Source organism: Ranitomeya imitator, chromosome 1 (assembly GCF_032444005.1).
Source record: "Ranitomeya imitator isolate aRanImi1 chromosome 1, aRanImi1.pri, whole genome shotgun sequence".
NCBI classification, from domain to species: Eukaryota; Metazoa; Chordata; class Amphibia; order Anura; family Dendrobatidae; genus Ranitomeya; species Ranitomeya imitator.
The window spans coordinates 566,515,742-566,540,194 of NC_091282.1; the positions used below are offsets into that span (position 1 = coordinate 566,515,742).

The 24,453-nt window shown below is 42.5% G+C and overlaps 1 protein-coding gene across 7 annotated transcripts in view; it reads left to right on the forward strand.

The window, feature by feature from the left end:
- Positions 1–24,453, forward strand: part of PTPRS (protein tyrosine phosphatase receptor type S) — a 715,207-nt gene that overhangs the window by 301,702 nt on the left and 389,052 nt on the right. For all 7 annotated transcript variants that reach the window (XM_069767783.1, XM_069767788.1, XM_069767782.1 and 4 more), the window contains exons 4-5: positions 923–1,064; positions 16,152–16,340. In XM_069767783.1, the coding sequence (XP_069623884.1) occupies positions 923–1,064; positions 16,152–16,340 (331 nt within the window). The remainder of the gene's footprint in view (positions 1–922; positions 1,065–16,151; positions 16,341–24,453) is intronic.

The window sequence follows — 24,453 nt, forward strand, 5'->3', positions numbered from 1 at the left end:
CATCCTCAATCTTTGAATTGCTTTGAATAAAAGTTATTTTTTATGATTTAATAGAGATTGATTTTTGGGGGGTTCTCCCCAATTAGTGTATATTATTATATGTATCTCTCCAAAACCATTTTAATTCTATGTACACCAATATACTACCAGAAAAAATGACAACTTTTCCTGCAAAAAAAGAAAACAGTCCTCATACAGTCAAAATTTTAAACATAGCTCTCGGCAGCACAAAAAATTGTCCAAAAGTACTAAAGGTAAGTTAAAAATATGTACATTCTTGTATTTGCTATATTCACATTACTGACTCATAATATAAAGTTCTTATACTATTATTGCATAGTAAACCGTATTAAAAATACATGCAAAAAAATTATGCAGAATAAAAAAAAAAGTACAGATTTGTTGCAGAGATTTCAGTGACTGTCCCAATCATTTGAATAGGGCTTGCGGAAATCCATTTCAGCAGCAGACTTTTCTGCCCTTACTTTGGGGCTACACGGTGATGTGTCACGCAACATGAATTCTCAGAAAAGTTGCCCATCAAAAACATATGTACACTTGACCGCGACTTGCTGCCATGCGTGCGACTATTGAGCTGTGATAGAACTGTGATTTTGCTGTAAATAAACAGCCAGGCTGATGATGAGTTGCATGTCATGTGTGACTTGCGACCAGCGACAGAACATTCAGCACATTTGGAAACATATGTGACTCTGTCTCTGTAAGTCTTAAGTCACAATGCAACACTACAGCAAATACTTACATCCAATGTGTCACTGCGATTTCATGTCCCCGTGTAGCCCTAGCGTCCATCTGTCACCTGTGAACATTCTGTTGAACTAATGTCTGTTTTACTTGATTTTATGAAATGTTTTTGTCTTCTGATAAGTTACAATGCTTACACATCTTTTTACTCCCCCAGACAATAGAGTTTGATGAGGGAGCTGGTGCAGTTCTACGTATTCAGCCTCTGCGCACGCCGCGGGATGAAAATGTGTATGAATGCGTTGCTCAGAACATTCTGGGTGAATCTACAGTCAGTGCCAAACTTACTGTCTTGAGAGGTACATTAACAATTTACGACTGATGCATTTGTTTTCTAACTTTCTCAGTACAGCAGTATTGTAAGAGAATTGGTAAATATCCATGTGGATCTCATCTCTTTATGGAAAGACTTGTCACAAATGAAACAGTTACATAAGGCTCTGTTCACATGTCCAGTAGTTATTTCCTGTTTTGGACATGTTTTGTTATCATAAAAAGGGAAATAAAATGTTGTATTACATCACTCATACATTTGAATGGAAGCTGAAGCATCACATAAATACAGTGGCAATAGTTGTTCCTTTCACGGAACCAACAAAACCAAATCCTTGGAGTTAATGATATCCTAATTTCCTAATAAAATCTAATGGTTATTAGTGATGAGCGAGTATACTCGTTGCTCGGGTGTCCTCCGAGTATTTGTAAGTGCTCGGAGATTTAGTTTTTGTTGCCTCAGCTGCATGATTTACAGCTGATAGACAGCTTGAATACATGTGGGGATTCCCTAGCAACCAGTCAACCCCCACATGTACTTATGCTGGCTAATAGCCGTAAATCATGCAGCTGCCTCAACAAAAACTAAATCTCCGAGTAGTTACAAATACTTGGAGACCACCCCAGCGTGCTCGGGAAAACCCGAGCAACGAGTATACTTGCTCATCACTAATGGTTATCACAAGGTGGGAGCATGCAGAGGCACGGTACATGTGCCCAAACAGTAGATTCCAACCACTTATGGGATAGTTCTGTATTCTGGATCATAATATGCAAACAATTTGATGTTCACTTTCTCCTGTTACCACATTTTTATGTCCACTTTGTTAATCCTTCAGGTGCTTCCCAGGAATTAATGCAAACTTACTGAGTGCAGTTATGAATATTTTAACCACTTACCGATATATGACGTAACAGTACATGACATGCGGCTCCCTGACTTTGATGCAGGCTTGCATGCCAAGCCCGCATCTTTCCCGGCAGATGATGGCTGATTTAATCAGCTATCATATGCCTTTAATATTCTTGGAAGCAGGGGAGCTCGCGGTTGTTAACCTGTTGAATGCCACTGTTAGTCTCTGACAGCAGCACTTACTATGCGTCGGTAGGGGGGCACGTCATTCCACACTCCCATTGGTGCAATCATAGGTTGCCAAGACAGCCGGGTGGTCTGCTGAAGACCTCCTTGCTTGTCATGATGATTCTCCTGTGAAAGCCAGCCAGTAGCTGGCGTTTATAAGAGATTGTGATGTACTGCTCTGTATAGTACAAGCAATCAGATGATTGCAATTTCAAGTCCCCTAAGGGAACTAAAAAAGTAAAAAAAAAAAAAAAAATGTTTTTTTACAAATATGTAAAAAATAAAAAGACTCAAATGTTCACAGTGTTTACAGTTTCAAGTCACTAAAGGGGACTAACAGATAAACTAAAAAGTAGTTTTAAAAAATATGAAAAAATAAACTTAGGTTTTTTTTAACACCTTTCCCACCTTCGATGTATCCATACGTCCCTGTGACCTGTGCCTTATTGACCTGGGACAGATGGATATGTCCAGGCAATTGTGCGTCAACACGAGCTGTTCGCGCGCGATCACCAACCGGGTGTTAGCTGATTCTGACAGCTGACACCCGACACTCAGTGCCAGGAGTGGTCCCGCACCGCTCCCGACACTTTAATCCCTAAATGCTGCAATCGAACAGTTTGCATAGCACAGGAATGCTGAAAAATAAATAAAACCAATTCTTCACCCGCTGTTGATTTTTTTCATTCTGCTTCAAAAAGATCGCAGTAAGGCTCACATTTATACTGCGCTGTGCGCTTGCATCGGGGTTTTCGTGTAAATCTCTGAAATACGTGATTCAGACAGAACCCCTGGCAGAAGATTCTCTATAATGAGGCAGATGGACGCCGTCTGACCTGTGATCTGTCTGTCCGTCTTTTTAGGATTGCATAAAAGTGCCGTCGGCCACAGTTTTGTGCACTTCTGAAAAGGGCACCCCTGAACAGAGGCCAGACGGAGTCCAGAATAACTCTGCTGCCTCATTACAGTGAATGGATCTTTCAGGGGTTTCATCAGAATCACATCACTCAGAGATTTAGTTGGAAACCTCAAAGTAAGTGCTCAGCATAGAGCGCTGGATAAATGTTATGTTAAATGTTCCCACTAAAAGCTTCAAATCAATCCACAAGCCCCCACTCAGGTCTGTCATCTTTTAATGGAAATATAGGGGGGTTCCATGTTGCTGGTAGTACATTTGCTCTGGAAAAGCAAAATGGCTCCTTGCCCTCCAAAAGAAATTAAGCAAATTCTGCGCTCCCAAATTCAAATGCCCCCTCCCTTCCGAGCCCTACAGTGTACTTAAACCACATGTTTGGCATTTCTGAAGTGATGAGATCCCGCCTAACTTATGGGTGCATGTCTCCATGATTATGAACTTTGCATAACGTACTGGTGACTGCACCCTGCTGGTCACTACAATGTACTGGTCACTACAGCGTACTGATCACTACAACGGCAGTTTGCAATTTTCACTTGGCAACATTCATTGCAGCTTGTTTCTGGAAAATACCCATGGAGTCAAAATCAGAAATACACTTGTAGGTAAATTCCCAAAGGGGTATAAATTTCCAAAATGGGGTCACTTGAGTGTGGGGAATCTGCTCTTCTAGTGATTGGGGCTCTGTATATGGAGTCTGCAAACTGTTTTAGGAAAATCTGCGCTCCATTCCTCCCGAGTCTCTCCTTATGGCTAAGTAGTACTGTACAGCCACATATGGGGTATTGCCATGTTTAGTAGAAATGGTGGTACAAATTATGCGGCACATTTTACTTCCTTCTTGTGTGAAAATGTAAAATCTGGGGCTAAAACAAAATTTTGGTGATAAAAATTTAGTTATTTTCTCTTCACTGACCAATGGTATAAAATTCTGTGACACACCCGTGCATCCCTAGAATAATTTGTTGAGAGGTGTAGCTTGTAAAATGGGGTAACTTATGGGGGGGTCAACTGATCTGGCAACCTAGGGGCTTGCCCAGTGGGTCATGGCACCTGCAAACCATAACAGTAAAATCTGCACTATAGTGTGGTGCGCATTCCCTTCTGAGCTTTGCACTGTGCTTGAAAAATATTTCCCGCTTACATGTACTCAAGAAAAAATGGACCTGTGTTGTAAAAAAATTTCCTATTAGCCCTTAGAAAAATGAAAAACTTGGAGCTAAACAACATTTTAATAGTAAGAAATGTAATTTATTCTTTCTTCACTGCTCAATTTTATAAAATTCTGTGAGGCACAATTGGTGTCAGTATGATCACTGTTCTGGCACTTCAGGGGCTCTTCCAATGTGACATGGCACCCTCAAACCATTCCAGCAAAATCTGAACTCCAATATGGCGCTTCTTCCCTTCGGAGCTTTGCACTGTGCCTCAAAAGTAGTATTTCCCACATATGGGGTATCGGCATACTCAGGAGAAATTGTGCAACAAATTGTGTGGTGCAATTTCTCCTGTTACCCTTATGAAAATGCAAAATTTTAACCTACAATTTTGTGGGGAAAATGTGATTTATTTATTTTTTATTTTCACGGCTCAACGTTATAAACTTTTGTGAAGGATCTGTAAGGTGCTCATTATACATTTAAATACATTCGTTGAGGGGCAGAGGCGTAGCTAGGGTTTTGGTTCAGGAGAGGCAAAGCTTCTGAGTGGGCCCCTAACCAGGTAACCTTGATAACAACTGGGTGACGCACCCTAATAGTGGAGGAGAACCTCTGCAGATGGCCGCATTGTTACTGAAGATAATCTCTATACAACGACCAACATGGATATTACCTCCATATGGTCAGTGGTAGATACCAGTCCTACAGAACATATAAGAGATCACAGCACAGTTACAGATAATGACTTACCGCTAACGTCCTTACTGATGGAATCATTCACTTTTCCCGTCTTTTCCATCTGGCCCAGACCGGCATGACAACTTCTTCCAGCTACAACTCGTCTGCAGAGATTACAACAAAGACATGTTTCACTTCTCACATTCCAGCCCCATCACTATCTATTCCCAACCTGCACAAACTCCTCATCCTGCTGATACCCTAAATACTGAGCCGCTGCTACCCTATGTGTCCCTATTACTACACCTGATACCCCAATACTGAGCCGCTGCTGCCATGTATGTCAGTATTACTGCCCCTGATACCCCAAATACTGAGCTGCTGCCGTATGTGTCCCTATTACTGCACCTGATACCCCAATACTGAGCCGCTGCTGCCGTATGTGTCCATATTACTGCCCCTGATACCCCAATACTGAGCCGCTGCTGCCCTATGTGCTGTGTGGTTCTCTGTGCCCTCTAAATTCTAAAGCAACCCTCGATAATATAGTAATGCCAGGTGCAAGTGCCCTAGAAAACAGGGCCCACATTTTGCCCCCTAGAAAGTAATAATGCTCTGTGTACCCCTTTGATAGTCACAGTAACCTGAGTTCCCCTAATACAATAAGTGCCCACTTTACATTTAATAATGTCCAGAGTCTCCCTCCTGTACAGCTCCTCTATAAACAGTATGATGCTCTCTTATACACAGTATAATGCACCCACACAGTATACTGACCCCTTAGTAGCCTCCAAACTGTTTGATGGCTCCAACGCTGTATAATGGCCCCTTCACTGTAATCTACACTGTATGATGGCCCCCATAGATAACCTCCATCTATATATATAATTGTCTAAGGGTTTTTCCGTCTGTCTGTCCTGGAAATCCCTCGTCTCTGATTGGTCGAGGCCGCCAGGCCTCGACCAATCAGAGACCGGCACGGCATCGACGTAGAAATCCCGCGTCTCTGATTGGTCGAGGCCGCCAGGCCTCGACCAATCAGCAACGGGCACAGCGACGATGATGTCATAAAGGACGTAGACATCTCACGTTTCTGATTCAGCGACGGGCACAGTATCGACGTAGATGTCATAATGGTTGCCATGGCGACGATGATGTCCTAAAGGTTGCCTCGACCAATCAGCGACAGGCACAGTCTGCCGCGAATTCTGGAATCATCATTGTCCATATACTACGGGGACATGCATATTTTAGAATACCCGATGCGTTAGAATCGGGCCACAATCTAGTATAGTATAATGTGCCAGATAGTCCTCAATATATTACAAGGCTGGACCCCCATAGGCAGACCCTGTAGTAGAAGACAGCACCCCACACCACAGGCAGATCCTGTATATAAGGCAGCACCCCCCATAGGCAAATCCTGTATATAAGGCAGCCCCCCATAGGCAGATCCTGTATGTAAGGCAGCACCCCCATAGGCAGATCCTGTATATAAGGCAGCACCCCCCATAGGCAGATCCTGTATATAAGGCAGCACCCCCCATAGGCAGATCCTGTATGTAAGGCAGCACCCCCCCATAGGCAGATCCTGTATGTAAGGCAGCCCCCCATAGGCAGATCCTGTATATAAGGCAGCACCCCCCATAGGCAGATCCTGTATGTAAGGCAGCACCCCCCATAAGCAGATCCTGTATATAAGGCAGCACCCTCCCATAGGCAGATCCTGTAGTATAAGCCTGCACCCCCCATAGGCAGATCCTATATATAAGGCAGCACGCCCCCATAGGCAGATCCTGTATATAAGGCAGCACCCCCATAGGCAGATCCTGTATATAAGGCAGCACCCCCCATAGGCAGATCCTGTATTTAAGGCAGCACCCCCCATAGGCATATCCTGTAGTATAAGGCTGCACCCCCCATAGGTAGATCCTATATATAAGGCAGCACCCCCCATAGGCAGATCCTATATATAAGGCAGCACGCCCCCATAGGCAGATCCTGTATATAAGGCAGCCCCCCATAGGCAGAACCTGTATGTAAGGCAGCACCCCCCCATAGGCAGATCCTGTATATAAGGCAGCACCCCCCATAGGCATATCCTGTAGTATAAGGCTGCACCCCCCATAGGCAGATCCTATATATAAGGCAGCACCTCCCACAGGCATTTCCTGTATTTAAGGCAGCCCCCCATAGGCAGATCCTGTAGAAGAAGGCAGCACTCCACACCATAGGCAGATCCTGTATATAAGGCAGCACCCCCCATAGGCAAATCGTGTATATAAGGCAGTACTCCCATAGGCAGATCCTGTATGTAAGGCAGCACCCCCCATAGGCAGATCCTGTATATAAGGCAGCACCCCCCATAGACAGATCCTGTATATAAGGCAGCCCCCCATAGGCAGATCCTGTATGTAAGGCAGCACCCCCCCCCAAAGGCAGATCCTATATATAAGGCAGCACCTCCCCATAGGCAGATCCTGTATATAAGGCAGCACCCCCCATAGGCAGATCCTGTATATAAGGCAGCACCCCCCATAGGCAGATCCTGTATATAAGGCAGCACCCCCATAGGCATATCCTGTAGTATAAGGCTGCACCCCCCATAGGCAGATCCTATATATAAGGCAGCACCCCCCATAGGCAGATCCTGTATATAAGGCAGCCCCCCATAGGCAGATCCTGTATATAAGGCAGCACCCCCCATAGGCAGATCCTGTATGTAAGGCAGCACCCCCCATAGGCAGATCCTGTATATAAGGCAGCACCCTCCCATAGGCATATCCTGTAGTATAAGCCTGCACCCCCATAGGCAGATCCTGTATATAAGGCAGCACGCCCCCATAGGCAGATCCTGTATATAAGGCAGCACCCCCATAGGCAGATCCTGTATATAAGGCAGCACCCCCCATAGGCAGATCCTGTATATAAGGCAGCACCCCCATAGGCATATCCTGTAGTATAAGGCTGCACCCCCCATAGGCAGATCCTGTATATAAGGCAGCCCCCCATAGGCAGATCCTGTAGAATAAGGCAGAACCCCCCATAGGCAGATCCTGTATGTAAGGAAGCACCCCCCATAGGCGGATCCTGTATATAAGGCATCACCCCCCATAGACAGATCCTGTATGTAAGGCAGCACCCCCCCATAGGCAGATCCTGTATATAAGGCAGCACCCCCCATAGGCGGATCCTGTATATAAGGCAGCACCCTCCCATAGGCAGATCCTGTATGTAAGGCATCACCCCCCATAGACAGATCCTGTATGTAAGGCAGCACCCCCCCATAGGCAGATCCTGTATATAAGGCAGCACCCTCCCATAGGCAGATCCTGTATGTAAGGCAGCACCCCCAAAGGCAGATCCTGTATATAAGGCAGCACCCCTCCATAGGCCGATCCTGTATATAAGGCAGCACCCCCCCCAAAAGGCAGATCCAGTACATAAGACAGCACCCCCATAAAAAAAAACACAAGAAATGCTCACCTCTCTTCCTCCTTGTTTCAGCGGCGCTCCCTGCTCCCGCTCATCTCCTGACAGCGGGTGCCGGGCGGTGACGTCATCGCGCCCGCTGTCAGATGATGTGGGGGATGATAGGAGAAGGAGCGCAGCGCTCCTTCCCTCATCACCACGGTCAGCTGTATCAGCTAGATGCCGATACAGCTGACCCTGCGATGACGGCAGGGGGGCCCACTGCTTGCACGGCCCCCCCCCCCCCGCCTTGCTTATTAGGGTCCCCATAGCGGAGGAGCAGGGAGATTGATTCTCCCTGCTCGGCAGCAGAATGTAACTGTATCGGCGTGCTGCGCGCCCCGATTCAGTTACAGTAGCTTAGCTCTGGGTGGACCCCCTCAGAGCACTACTGTTGAGGGGTCTAGTTTTGGAAATGGGGTCACTTGTTTCCATTGTTTAGGCACATCAGGAGCTCTCAAAACGGGATATAGCGTCATCGAATGAGTTCAGGAAATTTTACATTCAGAAAGGCAGATGACGCGCCTTCCCTTCCGAGTCCTGCTGTGTGCCCAAACAATAGTTTTCGCCCTCATATTGGGTATTGGCGTACGCAGGAGAAATCGCACTACAAATTGTATGGTGCAATTTCTCCTGTTACCCTTATTAAAATGCAGCATTTGGGGAACAAAATAACATTTTTGTGGGGAAAATGTGATTTTTTTTTTTTTTTTCACAGCTCAACTTCATAAACTTCTGTCAAGCACCTGAGGGTTCATTGTGCTCACCACACATCTAGATCAGTTGCCTGAGGGGTCTAGTTTCCAAAATGGTGTCACTTGTGGGGGATTTTCACTGTTTAGTCACATCAAGGGCTCTCCGAGCACGGCATGGCGTCCGCCAATTGTTCCAACCAATTTTGCATTAATAAAGTCAAATGGCGCTCTTTCCAATTTGAACCCTGCTGTGCGCACAAACAGTTGTTTTCCCCACTTATGGGGTATCAGCATGCTCAGAGAAATTGCACAACAAATTTTTGGGTCCAATTTTCCCTGTTTCCCTTGTGAAAATAAAAAAAATTTGGTCTAAAGTAAATTTGTGACAAAAAAAGTTAAATGTTCATTTTTTCCACATTCCAAAAATTCATGTGAAGGGGTATCGGGTACTCAAGACAAATTGTACAACTTCTTTTGGGGTCCATTTTCTCCTGTTACCCTTGGTAAAATAAAACAAATTGGAGCTGAAGTAAATTTTTTGTACAGAAATACACAGCATACGGTATCCTCTGGATTGAAAGCGGGAAACATATCCTCTGGATCGCAGCCGATAAACATTCCAGTCCATCTACAAGACCAGTTACCGTGGGCGACTGCACCGCCGTGTATGCTGTGGGTGCCAGACCTTTTGGCTCCACTTGCCTGTGATGCCTCACACAGGTGAAGCTCTGCAGAGCCTTCTGTTCTGTACTCTTGCAAAACCAAACTGACACACCCAACCCTCTGCTTCAGGGTTTTTTACAAGGAACCTGTGGCATTAGGCCACATAGATAACCCGGCCGGGAAGGAAGCTGCCTACCATCCTGTAGTTCATTTACAAAATAAAAGCCCAGAGCAGATTTTCTTAAAGGGACTCTGTCACCTGAATTTGGAGGGAACAATCTTCAGCCATAGGGGCGGGGTTTTCGGGTGTTTGATTCACCCTTTCCTTACCCGCTGGCTGCATGCTGGCTGCAATATTGGATTGATGTTCATTCTCTGTCCTCCATGCCTGCACAAGGCAATCTTGCAGCCAGCGGGTAAGGAAAGGGTGAAACACCCGAAAACCCCACCCGTATGGCTGAAGATTGTTCCCTCCAAATTCAGGTGACAGAATCCCTTTAAATCTGCCTTGATCAAATCGCTTGCCCAAGACCAACACTAACTTTTACTTTGCATTGCAATCACAGCTATGCCTGTGAATGCAGTGCATTCTCACTGCATCAATACACCTCTGTGCCCATCCTGGGGGAACACATAGCGACCCTCGCATGTGACAAAGGTCACTGCCTCACAACCCCAAAACAGTATCAGTAATAACGGCAGCTGACAACGCAAAAGATAAGCCTTCATATTGCCCCAGATCCTGAAAATTGAAAATATTATGGGTCTCTGAAATTGTCGACAAAAGCAAATTTTTTTTTTTTACAAAGTTCAGACTTTTTTTACCACTTAAATAAAATAAGAACACTATACATGTTTGGTATATAGTGAACATGGTAAATAAAAAAACAATTGTGGAATTGCACTTTTTTGGGCGATTTGAACGCAATTGGATTTTTTCCCATTTTCCAATACAATATATGGTAGTATGAATGGTGTAATTCAAAAGTACAACTCGTCCCGCAAAAAAAGAAGCCCTCATACGGCCACATTGATGGAAAAATAAAAGAAAGTTATGGCCCTTGGAAGAAGGGGACAAAAAAATAAAAAAGAGAAAAATTGCCATGTCATGTAGGGTTAATGACACATTTTCATGGATGGTTGATATACAGAGCTATTTTTTCAATCAACTGTGTCATCATTAAGGAGCCTTTATTTTATCTGGATAGAAACACAAGTCATATTTATCAATTCCGTCTAATTCCTAAAGTGTTCACACTTAGGGGTCATTTCCACGTGCGAGGAAAATGGATGAGTGCAATCTGATAAAAGATCGGATTGCACTCGGACCAATGTTCTTCAATAGGTGTCATCTCAGTTGCGATTTTTTTACTCAGCCGAAATCAGACTGAGAAAAAAATCGTAGCATGCTGCGTATTGCTGTGATTCTCAGACGAGACTCGCCAATGTAAGTCAATGGGTGCGAGAATAAAATCGCACAGCACTTGGACCATGCGAGTGCTGTCCGATTTTTATGCATCGGTGTCCTTTGAAAAGCCAGTAATTCAGCGCGGTGTACAGTAAAATCACACTGACAGGTTACAATAGAATAGACATATACACGTAGAATAGGTGTGTATATATATATATATATACATATATATATATATATATAATGTATGTCACTGAGACATATACAGTGGGGCAAAAAAGTATTTAGTCAGTCAGCAATAGTGCAAGTTCCACCACTTAAAAAGATGAGAGGTGTCTGTAATTTACATCATAGGTAGACCTCAACTATGGGAGACAAACTGAGAAAAAAAAATCCAGAAAATCACATTGTCTGTTTTCTTATCATTTTTTTTGCATATTATGGTGGAAAATAAGTATTTGGTCAGAAACAAACAATCAAGATTTCTGGCTCTCACAGACCTGTAACTTCTTCTTTAAGAGTCTCCTCTTTCCTCCACTCATTACCTGTAGTAATGGCACCTGTTTAAACTTGTTATCAGTATAAAAAGACACCTGTGCACACCCTCAAACAGTCTGACTCCAAACTCCACTATGGTGAAGACCAAAGAGCTGTCAAAGGACACCAGAAACAAAATTGTAGCCCTGCACCAGGCTGGGAAGACTGAATCTGCAATAGCCAACCAGCTTGGAGTGAAGAAATCAACAGTGGGAGCAATAATTAGAAAATGGAAGACATACAAGACCACTGATAATCTCCCTCGATCTGGGGCTCCACGCAAAATCCCACCCCGTGGGGTCAGAATGATCACAAAAACGGTGAGCAAAAATCCCAGAACCACGCGGGGGGACCTAGTGAATGAACTGCAGAGAGCTGGGACCAATGTAACAAGGCCTACCATAAGTAACACACTACGCCACCATGGACTCAGATCCTGCAGTGCCAGACGTGTCCCACTGCTTAAGCCAGTACATGTCCGGGCCCGTCTGAAGTTTGCTAGAGAGCATTTGGATGATCCAGAGGAGTTTTGGGAGAATGTCCTATGGTCTGATGAAACCAAACTGGAACTGTTTGGTAGAAACACAACTTGTCGTGTTTGGAGGAAAAAGAATACTGAGTTGCATCCATCAAACACCATACCTACTGTAAAGCATGGTGGTGGAAACATCATGCTTTGGGGCTGTTTCTCTGCAAAGGGGCCAGAACGACTGATCCGGGTACATGAAAGAATGAATGGGGCCATGTACCGTGAGATTTTGAGTGCAAACCTCCTTCCATCAGCAAGGGCATTGAAGATGAAACGTGGCTGGGTCTTTCAACATGACAATGATCCAAAGCACACCGCCAGGGCAACGAAGGAGTGGCTTCGTAAGAAGCATTTCAAGGTCCTGGAGTGGCCTAGCCAGTCTCCAGATCTCAACCCTATAGAAAACCTTTGGAGGGAGTTGAAAGTCCGTGTTGCCAAGCGAAAAGCCAAAAACATCACTGCTCTAGAGGAGATCTGCATGGAGGAATGGGCCAACATACCAACAACAGTGTGTGGCAACCTTGTGAAGACTTACAGAAAACGTTTGACCTCTGTCATTGCCAACAAAGGATATATTACAAAGTATTGAGATGAAATTTTGTTTCTGACCAAATACTTATTTTCCACCATAATATGCAAATAAAATGTTAAAAAAACAGACAATGTGATTTTCTGGATTTTTTTTTCTCAGTTTGTCTCCCATAGTTGAGGTCTACCTATGATGTAAATTACAGACGCCTCTCATCTTTTTAAGTGGTGGAACTTGCACTATTGCTGACTGACTAAATACTTTTTTGCCCCACTGTATATATATATACTGTGTGTATATATATATATATATATATATATATATATATATATATATATGTATATATATATACGGTATATATATTTAATGCTGCGCTAGATAGCAGAAAAGCCGGTAATTCAATTGCCGGCTTTTGCTATCTCCTTCACAAACCCGACAGGATATGAGACATGGTTTACATACAGTAAAGCATTTCATATCCGTTATTTTATTACATATTCCTGACTACTAATGTAAGATGTGTCTTTGTGTAAAATTTGGTGGCTCTAGCTGTCAAAATAAATGTTTAAATCCCGGAAAAAAATTGGCGTGGGCTCCCGCGCAATTTTCTCCGCCAGAGTGGGAAAGCCAGTGACTGAGGGCAGATATTAATAGCCTGGAGAGGGTCCACGGTTATTTCCCCCCCCCCTTCCTGACTAAAAACATCTGCCCCCAGCCACCCCAGAAAAGGCATCTGGAAGATGCCCCTATTCTGGCACTTGGCCACTCTCTTCCCATTCCTGTGTAGCGGTGGGATATGGGGTGATGAAGGGTTAATGTCACCCTGTTAATGTCACATGTTGTAAGGTGACATTAAGCCAGGTTAATAATGGAGAGGCCTATCCGTTATTGATCCAATAGTAGGAAATGGTTATTAACGCACACACACATTAGGAAAAAAGTATTTTAATTAAATAAAGACACAGGGTGTTGTAATAGTTTATTATACTCTCAATCCAATTGTGGTGTTGTAATGACTGAAAAGCGAAATTCTGGCATTTTGGATATAATTTCCCATTGCATTGTTTACCAATCAGGTTAATTCATTTTTCTATTTTGACTGGAAATGTATGAACATGGATTCCACATATGTGTAATCTTTAATTTCTTTGTTTTTAATTGGGGAAATGGTGATTCAAGATTTTAAATTATTTAAATTGTTTTCATATTTTTAAAAGCATTTTTTTATTTAATTCTGTGTTTTGTAGGTCACAAGTGATTCAGTAATTGTCCAATCGCATGTACTATGCACAGCAATAATATATATTGCAGCATATAGTGTCAATCATGTTCTTCTATGAGGCCAGCCACCAGCTTGTCTTCATAGGAGCACCATCAGAACAGAAGCTAGAGTCTTCAGCAGATGCCCTGGCTGTTAGGCTATGTGCACACGTTGCGGATTATCTGCGTATCCGCAGCGTTTTTTGCAGTGCAGAAACGTTGCAGATCCGCAATTGATTTACAGTACAATGTAAATCAATGAGAAAAAAAAATGTTGTGCACACTTTGTGGAAAATCCGCTGTGGAAACGCTGCGGTTTAAAAGAAGTAGCATGTCACTTCTTTTTTGTGAATCTGCAGCGTTTTTGTACCCATTCCATTATAGAAAACCGCAGGGGTAAAAAACGCAGCAAATCCGCAAGAAAACCGCAGCAAAAACACAAAAAACGCTGCGGAACCGCACAAAAAACACGACAAATCCGCAGGTGCGTTTTCTGCCAGGAGAGGCAGAATCCGCACCAAAAATTCCTAAGGCTAATCCGCAATGTGTGTACATAGCCTTATGGTAACCTATAGTCACCCTGTGATTGCATCTGTAGGGAGACAATGTGCACCTTAAACATCACACCTCGCAAGGCTGCATGCTGTCAAAGCCGGGACATGTCAGCTGTTTTATACAGCTGACATGTGCCCGCAATAGCGGCAGGTGGAATCACGATCCACCCGCCGCTATTAGCTTGTTAATGCTGCTGTCAAACTCTGAGAGCGGCATTTAACCGGCGCTTCCGGCCGTGATCGGGGGTCAGCGATGCGTCGGTATGACAACCAGAAGCCTCTTGAAGACCTCTATGGTTGTTGATGCCAGATTGCTGTGAGCGCCACCCTGTGGTCGGCGCTCATAGAAATGCAGTAATTCAGCTACATAAGAGTGATCTGAGCATCGCTTCTATGTAGCAGAGCCAATTAGGCTATGCCAGCTTCTAGCCTCCCATGGAGGCTATTGGAGCATGGCAAAAGTAAAAAAAAAATGTTTTAAAAAATATGAAAAAAATAAAAAAATGTTTAAATCACTCTCCTATTACCCCACTCAAAATAAAAAAAAAAATCATACACATATTTGGTATCGCCGTGTTTGGAATCGGACGATCTATCAGTAAAAAAAAAAAGGATTAACCTGATCGCTAAACGGCGTAGCTGCGACATTGCATTAAAAATGCAATAATGGGCGATCAAAAGAACATATCTGCAAAAAGACATGGTAAAACCAATGATGTTGTTCAAAAGTAGAACTTGTCCTGCAAAAAATAAGCCCTCACATGGCCATATTGATGGAAAAATAAAAAAAGTTATGGCTCTGGGAAGGAAGGGAGCGAAAAATGAAAATGCAAAAACAAAAAAGGGCTGTGGCGTGAAGTAGTTAAAAAAACGGCATGGGATCCCCCCATTTTTGACAACCAGCCTTCCTAAAGCTCACAGCTGGGGGCTGCTATTCTCAGACTGGTAAGGGGCCATTTATATAGGCCCCCCAGCCTAAAAACAGCAGCCCGCAGCTGCCCAGAAAAGGCGTATCTATTAGTTGCGCCAATTCTAGCGCTTTGCCCGGCTCTTCCCACTTGCCCTGTAGTGGTGCCAAGTGGGGTAATATTTGTGGGGTTGAAGTCACCTTTCAGGTGACATCAAGCCCATGGCTTAGTAATGGTGAAGCGTCTGTAAGACACCTATCCATTACTAATCCTATAGTTGTAAATAAAGGCACAGCCAGAATAAAGTCTTTTAGTGAAATAAAACACCACACAGTTTGACCACTTTATTATTTCTCCTTATCCATGCGATGGCCTCAATATCCTGTAATAAAAATAAAATAATAAACCAACAATATACCATACCTGTCCGTCGTTCTGTCCTACGCTGTAATCCAAGTCTGGGGGCTAAATAGTTTTCAACCAGGACGGTGCCAATATGCGACCATCCTGGCTGAAAACCACTGGTGAATCATTCACCAGCAGTGACATCATCATCGGCTTTTTCCCACGGTCTCGAGGTCACCTCAGTTCAGGCCGGCCGTGATGATGTCACCGCTGGTGTCATGCTACACTATTCCACGGGTTTTGTATAAATGTCATCTTTGTGCTCGTAATCTAATATCGACTGCTTTTATCAGTGTTGAATTCTCTTTTTACACAGAGGACCAGCTGCCCCCTGGCTTTCCAAACATTGACATGGGTCCACAACTCAAGGTTGTAGAACGTACAAGAACAGCTACCATGTTGTGTGCAGCCAGTGGAAACCCAGATCCTGAGATAACCTGGTTCAAAGACTTTCTCCCAGTAGATCCAGTAGCTAGTAGTGGAAGAATCAAACATCTAAGATCGGGTAAGAGGAGGAATAATTCTGGTAATGCACATTATGACTGACAATTTTGGATTGGGAACCATGCACATCTGTCTGTCTATCCGAAGTCCATGAGATATAGAAAAGAAGATATAATAGACTACCTTATTAGTAGGTACATCTATAAACCAGATGAGTCCCAAATTAGAATAAGGGAATCAAGCTTAATATAAATGCAATAATTCAAAAAATCCCTCGGTATTACTAATATGCTAAATATGCAATGTAACACATTGATGTAAGTCCTAAATATCATTTACTGGGGAAAGGACATAAAACAACAATAAAATCAATTAAAATCCGAGGAAAAAGGCAGATATAAAGCAAAGCCATGATCATAGATAATATAGAAGGTAAATATTAAATAAAACCACTAGGTGGCACAGGAAGATAAAATGTGATATAGAAAGAAATGGCCAAAATGCAGTGATAGTGACAAGCAGTGAAGATGGAATAAATAGGCATACAAAACTATTTAAAAGGAACCTGTCAGCAGGATTGTGCTCAGTAACCTACAGACAGTGTCAGGTCGGCGCCGTTATACTAATTACAATGATACCTGGGTGATGACATCTGTCTTGTGGGTGTTGTTTAATCTGTGTTTTCAGTTTTCAGTTAATGATATGCTCTTGCCCCGGGGCGGCATGTGTAGGGGGCCTTCATGTGGTTCTCTGCTTAGGTATTCATCTGTATGGCTTCTCACAGGTCACTAGTTTACATACTGAACAGCATAATCACATGTGTAATGTTCATTAGGCTAGGTTCACATTGCGGAAAAGGGGTTAACGCTAACGGACTGCGTTGCACGGCGAAAATGTCGCAATTAACGCTGTGCAACGGGTCCGTTAGCGCACTCATTGACAGCAATGTGATTTGTGCCTGTAGCGCATCGCTAGCGTATGCCATTTTCGGCACACGCTAGTGATGTGCCGTTCTTTTGTGACAGACCTCAGGGATCTGCGCTAGCGGGGACGGCGAACGCAGACCCAAAATAAACATTGCGTTAGCGCTATGCGCTTAACGGATTGCTCAAACGCAATGTGAACCTAGCCTTAGATCCAAAAGATGCTACGGTGCAGGCGCCATCTTGATGGAGACAATGTTTTTTTCTCTATCAAATTGGCGCCGGCAGCGCATGCGCAGTAGCATCTGTTGGTTTTATTGAATTTAATGAACATTATAGATGCGATCATGCTGCAACCCAGGCGCTGTCACCTCCCTGCTGAAGGTGTTTTTTTGCCCCAACATATATAATATTCATTATGTAAAATAGGGAGCAGGTCAGTGAGGGATCAGTGACCTGTCAGAAGACATACAGATGAATACCTAAGCAGAGCACCACATGAAGACCCCCGACAGGATATCATTAACCGAAAACTGAAAATACAGATTAAAACACAACCACGAGATGGATTTCATCACCCAGGTATCATTGTAATCAGTATAACGGCGCCGACCTGACACTGTCTGTAGGTTGCTGAGCACAATCCTGCTGACAGGTTCCCTTTAATGAACTAATTCTAACCACCTATCATGGTAGTAATGGTAAGTACACCAGCCTCCACCTCGGCTTGTGAAGGCTGGTGTACTTACTTAATTGTGACTACATAGAGTGCTGTGATTTTTATCAACTATCTTAAGAACTTAGGTGATAGTTGTGTTTATCAGCTGTATGTCCTTTCAATATTCTTTATAGGTTGATTTAGTTCATTCAATTAAATGAGACAATATATAAAAGAATAAAAGTATAGTAATTTTGTTGCTGTTAGCAATTACATTTTGTGACATTGCACTTCAGTAATACCTAGTGCTTAATTTAGTGGAAATTATTATTATTTATTATTATTACAATGGTCCATCCCCAAGTCCTGGCCTATTATAGCTTAAAGCCACATTCAACAGTGACGTAGGAGGAGTTGATTTACATGAGTGAAATTGACTGTGCATTTCACTAGTGAAACACGTGAGCTTATTAAATTGGAGACAAGTAGACACAAGTAGTAAGTGCTAAAGTACTAAAATCCAGAGCATGGTGATAGCTGTTCTCTGCAGATCTCTCCACCTGTGATATGTGTACCACACTGCTGTCTATCCTTACTACAAATACTATACTGCTCTCTACCTGTACTTCAGGTACTGTACTGCTCTCTACCTGTACTACAAACACTGTATTGCTCTCTACCTGTACTACATGTGCCATGTTACTCTGTAACTAGACTGTATACCATACTGCTCTCTACCTTTACTATGGGTACGGTATTGCTGTTTACCTCTTATACTTGAATTGTACAGCTCTCTATCTGTGCTATATACAGTATACCATACTGCTCAGTCTGCACTACATGTGCTGTATTGTTCTCTGCTTGTTGTATATTTTCTCTACTTATCTCTGTCCTTGTAAACCAGGTTATGATGACTGTTTTATTTTTAAAATGTACAGTATAAAACAATTGTTTTCAGAAAAATATTTTAACTAAATACATGTACAGTAAGCTACACGTACTGTACTAATTGTATTTGTCACTGACATCTGTATATCTGCCTATTCTATATGTATTTACTATATGTAATCCATCTCTTCTATCCTGTCAGCTCCTGCTGCGATTTTGCACTACACGGCTGCTGAATTGCCGGCTTTTCTTCTTTCTATGTAATATATACATATATATGTGTGTGTGTGTGTCACTGACATCTATATATCTATGTATTCTATGTGTATATATCTATTCTATTCTAACCTGTCACTCTGTGATTTTACTGTACGATGCACATGAATTGTCGGCTTTTCTTCTATCTATCTATGTAATATATGTACTTATGTATTTGTGTGTGTCACTGACATCTATATATCTATATATTCTATGTATACATTATATATATATATATATATATGTATATATATATATATATATATATATATATATATATATATATATATATATATATATATATATATATATACAGTTGTGCTTATAGAATGATAGCACCAAAACTTTTTCTCCACTCATGGTTAGTGGTTGGGTGAGGCTATTTATTGTCAAACTACTGTGTTTTCTCTTTTTAAATCATAATGACAACCCAAAACATCCAAATGACCCTGATCAAAAGTTTACATACCCCATTTCTTAATACCGTGTATTGCCCCCTCTAACATTAATGAGAGCTTGAAGTCTTTTGTGGTAGTTGTGGATGAGGTTCTTTATTTTCTCAGATGGTAAAGCTGACCACTCTTCTTGGCAAAAAGCTTCCAGTTCTTGTAAATTCCTGGACTGTCTAGCATGAACTGTGCGATTGAGATCTCCCCAGAGTGGCGAAATGATATTGAGGTCAGGAGACTGAGATTGCCACTCCAGAACCTTCACTTTGTTCTTCTATAGCCAATGACAGGTCGACTTGACCTTGTGTTTTGGATCATTGTCATATTGGATCTAAGTACGTCTTTCGGGCTGATGATTGCAAATTTGCCCCCAGTATTTGCTGATAATGTGCTGCATTCATCTTTCCTTCAACTTTGACCAAGTTTCCTGTGCCTTTGTAGCTCATACATCCCCAAAACTTCAGCGATCCACCTCGGTGCTTTACAGTAGGAATGGTGTTCCTTTCATTATAGGCTTTGTTCACCTCTCTCCAAATGTAACATTTATGGTTGTGACCAAATAGTTCATTTTTGGTCTCATCACTTCAAATTACCTTGTTCCAGAAGTTTTGAGGCTTGTGTCTGTGCTGTTTTGCGTATTGTAGGCGAGATACTTTGTGGCATTTGTGCAGTAATGGCTTTCTTCTGGTGACTTGACCATGCAGCCCATTTTTCATCAAGTGCCTCCTTATTGTGCATCTTGTAACAGCCAGACTGCTAGTTTTCAGAGAGTCCTGTATTTCAGCTAACGATATTTGTGGGTTTTTCTTTGCATCCTGAACAATGTTCCTGGCAGATGTGGATGACATTTTTGTTGGACTATCTGACCTTGGTTTTGTTTTTACAGAGCCCCTGATTTTCCATTTGTTAATCACAGATTGAACGCTGCTGACTGGCATTATCAATTCCTTGGATGTGTTTTTGTATCCCTTTATACAGTTCAGCTACCTTTTCCCGTAGATCCGTTGGCAATTCTTTTGCTTTCCCCGTGACTCACAAATAAATATATAAATAAAAGCCGACAGAGGTCCTATAAATTTAGTTAGATAACTAAAGCTAGCATGTGAGAGAGAGTTATTAAATTATTCATTACCGGTTCAGATGAAGGATAACCAGGCGTCCACCACACCCGACGCGCGTTTCGCAATGAAATGCTTCGTCCTGGACTCACAATCCAGAAACGTCAGTGGCTGGATGAAAGATGTAAGAGTCTGTCTGGATCCCAGAAACTCACTCAGCTTTTATGCACACACACTGATTACAAGCAAACAGGGCACAGGTGAGGATGTTACCTTTAGTAGCCATTCAAACACATTTGTGTCAACTTCTGTGCATATCAGGCCAAAATCCCCACGGTATGTGAACTTCCGATCATGGTCATTTTAATGTTTTGGGTTGTCATTATGATTTAAAAACAGAAAACACAGTAGTTTGACAATAAATGGCTTCACCCAATCAATAACCATGAGTGGAGAAAAAATTTTGGTGTTATCATTCATATCCTCTGAAAAAAGCTCAAAAAAGCAAAAATTCTACCAGGGTATGTAAACTTTTGATCACAAATGTTTATACACTGCTCAAACAAATAAAGGGAACACTTAAACAACTGAATATAACTGCAAGTAGATCAAACTTCTGTGAAATCAAATTGTCCACTTAGGAAGCAATGCAATTTCATATGCTGTTGTGCAAATGGAATAGACAACAGATGGAAATTATTGACAATTATCAAGACACACTCAATAGTGTGGTGGGGAAAGAGTCCTGGAAAGTGGATTGGTCATCGTGGGCTAGTTGAATGGCCCCCAAGGTCTCCCGATCTGACCCCCTTAGACTTTTATCTTTGGGGTCAACTGAAGGCAATTGTCTATGCTGTGAAGATACAAGATGTGCAGCATCTGAAAGAACTGATACTGGAAGCCTGTGCTAGCATTTCTTCTGTGGTGTTGCTATTAGTGTGTCAAAACCAAGCACACCATTGTTTTTCTTGTGAAATTCTCAATAAGCTTGATGTGTCACATGACCCTCTTCCCATTGAAAAAAATAAACTTGGATCCAAAATGACCAACTTCAAAATGGGCGCCATTGGTTACCACCCATCTTGAAAAGTTTTCCCCCTCATATATACTAATGTGCCACAAACAGGAAGTTGATCTCACCAAACATTCCCATTTTATTTAGTTGTATCCATATAAATGGCCACCCTGTATTATACAGATGCTTCTCACAAAATTAGAATATCATCAAAAACCTAATTTATTTCAGTTCTTCAATACAAAAAGTGAAACTCATATATTATTTAGTCATCACAGAGTGATCTATTTCAAGTGTTTATTTCTGTTAATATTGATGATTATGGCTTACAGCGAATGAAAACACAAAAGTCATTATCTCATTAAATTAGAATAATTAACAAAAAACACCTGCAGAGGCTTCCTAAGCGTTTAAAAAGGTCTCTTAGTCATCTTCAATAGGCTCCACAATCATGGGGAAGACTGCTCGCTTGACAGATGTCCAGAATGTAGTCAATGACACACAGCATGAGGGTAAGCCACAAAAGGTCATTGCTAATGAAACTGGCTGCTTACAGAGTGCTGTATCCAAGCCACCACACACAGACACATCCAGGACATGGGCTACAAGTGTCGCATTCCTTGTTTCAAGCCACTCATGGACAATGCCAGAAGTGTCTTACCTGGGCCAAGGAGAAAAAGAACTGGACTGTTGCTCAGTGGTCCAAGGTGTTGTGTTCAGATGAAAGTAAATTTTGCATTTCATTTGAAAATCAAGGTCCCAGAGTCTGGAGGAAGAGGGGAGAGGCACACAATCCAAGCTGCTTCAGTTCTAGTGTAAAGGTACCACAATCAGTGATGGTCTGGGAGCCATGTCATCTGCTTGTGTAGGTCCACTGTGTTTTATAAAGACCAAAGTCAGCGCAGCCGTCTACCAGGAAATTTTAGAGTACTTCAAGCTTTTAGGATATGGAAACTTCATTCTCCAGCAGGAATTGGCACCTATCCACACTTCCAAAAGTACCAATACCTGGTTTAAAAACAACAGTATCACTGTGCTTGATTGGCCAGAAAACTCGCCCGACCTTAACCCTATAGAGAATCTATACTATATTATCAAGAGGAAGATGAGAGACACCAGACCGAACAATGCAGATGAGCTGAAGGCTACTATCAAAGCAACCTGGGCTTCCATAACACCTCAGCAGTGCCACAGACTGATCGCCTCCTTGCCAAGCCACATTGATGCAGTAATTGATGGTAAAGGAGCCCCGACCAAGTATTGAGTGCATTTACTGAACATACATTTCAGTAGGCCAACATTTCGGATTTTAAAATCATTTTTCCAGCTGGTGTTATAAAGTATTCTAATTTACTGAGATAATGGCTTTTGGGTTTTCATTGGCTGTAAGCCAAGTCAACATTAACAGAAATAAACACTTGAAATAGATCACTGTTGTGAATTCTGTGGCCAAGCTCCCTCCTGTGGTCGTGAGTGGTACTGCGGCTTCTGAGTTTCCTTCCTCAGGTGATGAGGTTAAGTCGTTAGGTGCTGCTCTATTTAACTCCACCTGGTGCTTTGATCCTGGCCTCCAGTCAATGTTCTAGTATTGGTCTTGCTTCCTCCTGGATCGTTCCTGTGGCCTTTCTATCCTGCATAAGCTAAGTTCTGCTTGTGCTATTTTTGTTTGCTATATTTTTTGTCCAGCTTGCTATATTGGTTTTTCTTGCTTGCTGGAAGCTCTGAGACGCAGAGGGAGCACCTCCGTACCGTTAGTCGGTGAGTAGGGTCTTTTTGCCACTCTGCGTGGTTGTTTGTAGGTTTTTGTGTTGACCGCAAAGCTATCTTTCCTATCCTCGGTCTATTCAGTAAGTCGGGCCTCACTTTGCTAAATCTATTTCATCTCTGTGTTTGTATTTTCATCTTTACTCACAGTCATTATATGTGGGGGGCTGCCTTTTCCTTTGGGGAATTTCTCTGAGGCAAGGTAGGCTTATTTTTCTGTCTTCAGGGCTAGCTAGTTTCTCAGGCTGTGCCGAGTTGCATAGGGAGCCTTAGGCGCAATCCACGGCTACCTCTAGTGTGGTGTGATAGGATTAGGGATTGCGGTCAGCAGAGTTCCCACGTCTCAGAGCTCGTCCTATGTTTTTGGTAATTGTCAGGTCACTTTGTGTGCTCTGAACTTCAAGGTCCATTGTGGTTCTGAATTACCTGTTCATAACAGTACTGGAGACCCAAAGTACTAATGCGTCTCAATAGAGGGAAAAGAGAAGTTCTGAGACCATTTTTTTTTCTTTGCACTGTGTTCTGTCTTTCTTTTCCCCTTTACATCAGGGTGGTTCAGAACACAGGTGTGGCCATGGACATTCAGGGTCTGTTCTCTTTAATGCATAATCTCGCTATAAATGTACAGAATATTCAAGATTTAGTGGTTCACAATCCTATGTTAGAACCTAAAATTCCTATTCCTGAGTTATTTTCTGGAGATAGAACTAAGTTTTTGAATTTTAAAAATAATTGTAAACTATTTCTGGCTTTGAAACCCCGCTCCTCTGGTGACCCAGTTCAACAAGTTAAGATCATTATTTCTTTATTACGTGGCGACCCTCAAGACTGGGCATTTTCCCTTGCGCCAGGAGATCCTGCATTATGTAATATTGATGCGTTTTTCCTGGCGCTCGGATTGCTGTACGATGAACCTAATTCAGTGGATCAGGCAGAGAAAAATTTGCTGGCTCTGTGTCAGGGTCAGGATGAGATAGAGATTTATTGTCAGAAGTTTAGAAAGTGGTCTGTGCTCACTCAATGGAATGAATGTGCGCTGGCAGCTATTTTCAGAAAGGGTCTCTCTGAAGCCCTTAAGGATGTCATGGTGGGATTTCCTATGCCTGCTGGTCTGAATGAGTCTATGTCTTTGGCCATTCAGATCGGTCGACGCTTGCGTGA